This window comes from Penaeus monodon, chromosome 33 (assembly GCF_015228065.2).
Source record: "Penaeus monodon isolate SGIC_2016 chromosome 33, NSTDA_Pmon_1, whole genome shotgun sequence".
In the NCBI taxonomy this organism is placed as follows: domain Eukaryota; kingdom Metazoa; phylum Arthropoda; class Malacostraca; order Decapoda; family Penaeidae; genus Penaeus; species Penaeus monodon.
The window spans coordinates 21029541-21030959 of NC_051418.1; the positions used below are offsets into that span (position 1 = coordinate 21029541).

General features: G+C 39.3%; 1 protein-coding gene across 1 annotated transcript in view; it reads right to left on the reverse strand.

The window, feature by feature from the left end:
- LOC119594130 (E3 ubiquitin-protein ligase TRIM9-like) overlaps positions 1-1419 on the reverse strand; it is a gene marked incomplete at its 5' end in the record, with an annotated part of 6912 nt that overhangs the window by 1496 nt on the left and 3997 nt on the right. Inside the window, 4 exon segments of the mRNA XM_037943196.1 lie at positions 154-326; positions 490-708; positions 836-974; positions 1188-1327. Coding sequence (XP_037799124.1) covers positions 154-326; positions 490-708; positions 836-974; positions 1188-1327 — 671 coding nt within the window.

Below are 1419 nucleotides of genomic sequence, written 5' to 3' on the forward strand. Positions count from 1 at the left end.
CCCATCATTGGCATTTGCAAATTCTTTTTCCTCTTAAATGTTGTTCTGCTCTTTATAGAGATGCAAATTACTTATATCTTAAGAAAATAAATGCAACTACTAATGTAAGCTGATCTTCCAAGCTCCCTCCCCCTTAAAAATCATAAAACTTACCTGAAGTTCCCCATTAACAAAAAAGCTAAGGGTTTTTTCTGGTAAACTCAGCAACAGCCCAACAGTGTCCCCAGCCCTTACACCGCCTGCAGTCCTGTTGAAGTGCTCACCACCATGCATCAGCCATGATCTCTCACTGTCTATGTACATGCTCCAGCTGCCTCCACACTTTCCTGTGAGAATTCCCATCATTAGAAATAATAGCCTTTTGTCTTAATCTATGAGGACAAAATATATTCCCTATATGGTAATTTTTGAAGCATTTTCTTCTAAATCCATTAAGATAAGATATTTGAAAACAGATATCACAATCTTACAAAAGGGAGAACCACTTACCTAGGATCATTTCCTTGCATATGTCAATTCTTCCCAGTCCAAAGGCAATATCTGCATTCCCATCATATCTCTCCAAGGTATATTCCCAGTAATGTGCTCCACGAGAGAAGCCAACACTACCCAGGACCACACGGTGTTCATAAGAATCACAACTGACAGTGAATCCAGTTGCAGAAATGGTTACATCTGGATGACTTGATTCAAATGTGAACCAAGCCACTGTAATGAAAATAATGAAAATTAACAAAAAGGACTAAACATATACCATTATAAATCATTACTTAGAAAGAAGGATTAATGACCTCTTCAGAAGTTTTGAAATTTGCTAAGAACATTTTATTCTAACCTTCTGCAGTCTGTAAACAGAGGGGTTCACAGAAGGGGGAATTCCCTGTCGAGTTAAAGGCCCGAACCCTGGCCCTGTAGATCGAGTTGAAGTGGAGACCGTCAATGGTGCATACTGTCTGTTCCCCTGAGTATACTTCCTGTAGAATTGAGAAAAGAGGGATTAATACACATCAAAGAATTATGAAATTAAATAAGCTAGAAGGACCAAGAATGCGTGACACAGACTTAAAAAATCAAGTATTTTTTTGCACTTTGCAAACTCAATTTTGCTTAGCAGAAGATAAGATATGAATGTATATAGAAACAGTACTACACTACAAAACAACATGAGTAAATTCAATTAAACATACTCTAAAAGCTCCCCCTGCCCCATCATCTATCTCAAGTGTGTAGCCTGTGACGCAAGAGGTGTGGTGAGGAGCCCATGCAATGGTCACACTGTTGTTCTCAGCACTGCATTCTTCAGGGATCATGGAGGGGGTGCCAGGAGCTGTAAAGAGGAAATGATTAAGTATGCTTGTACTTGAAACAACAAATAGGCATAGGTGAGAGTGAGTGAGCCCCTGCATCTAGAGAGAGAGA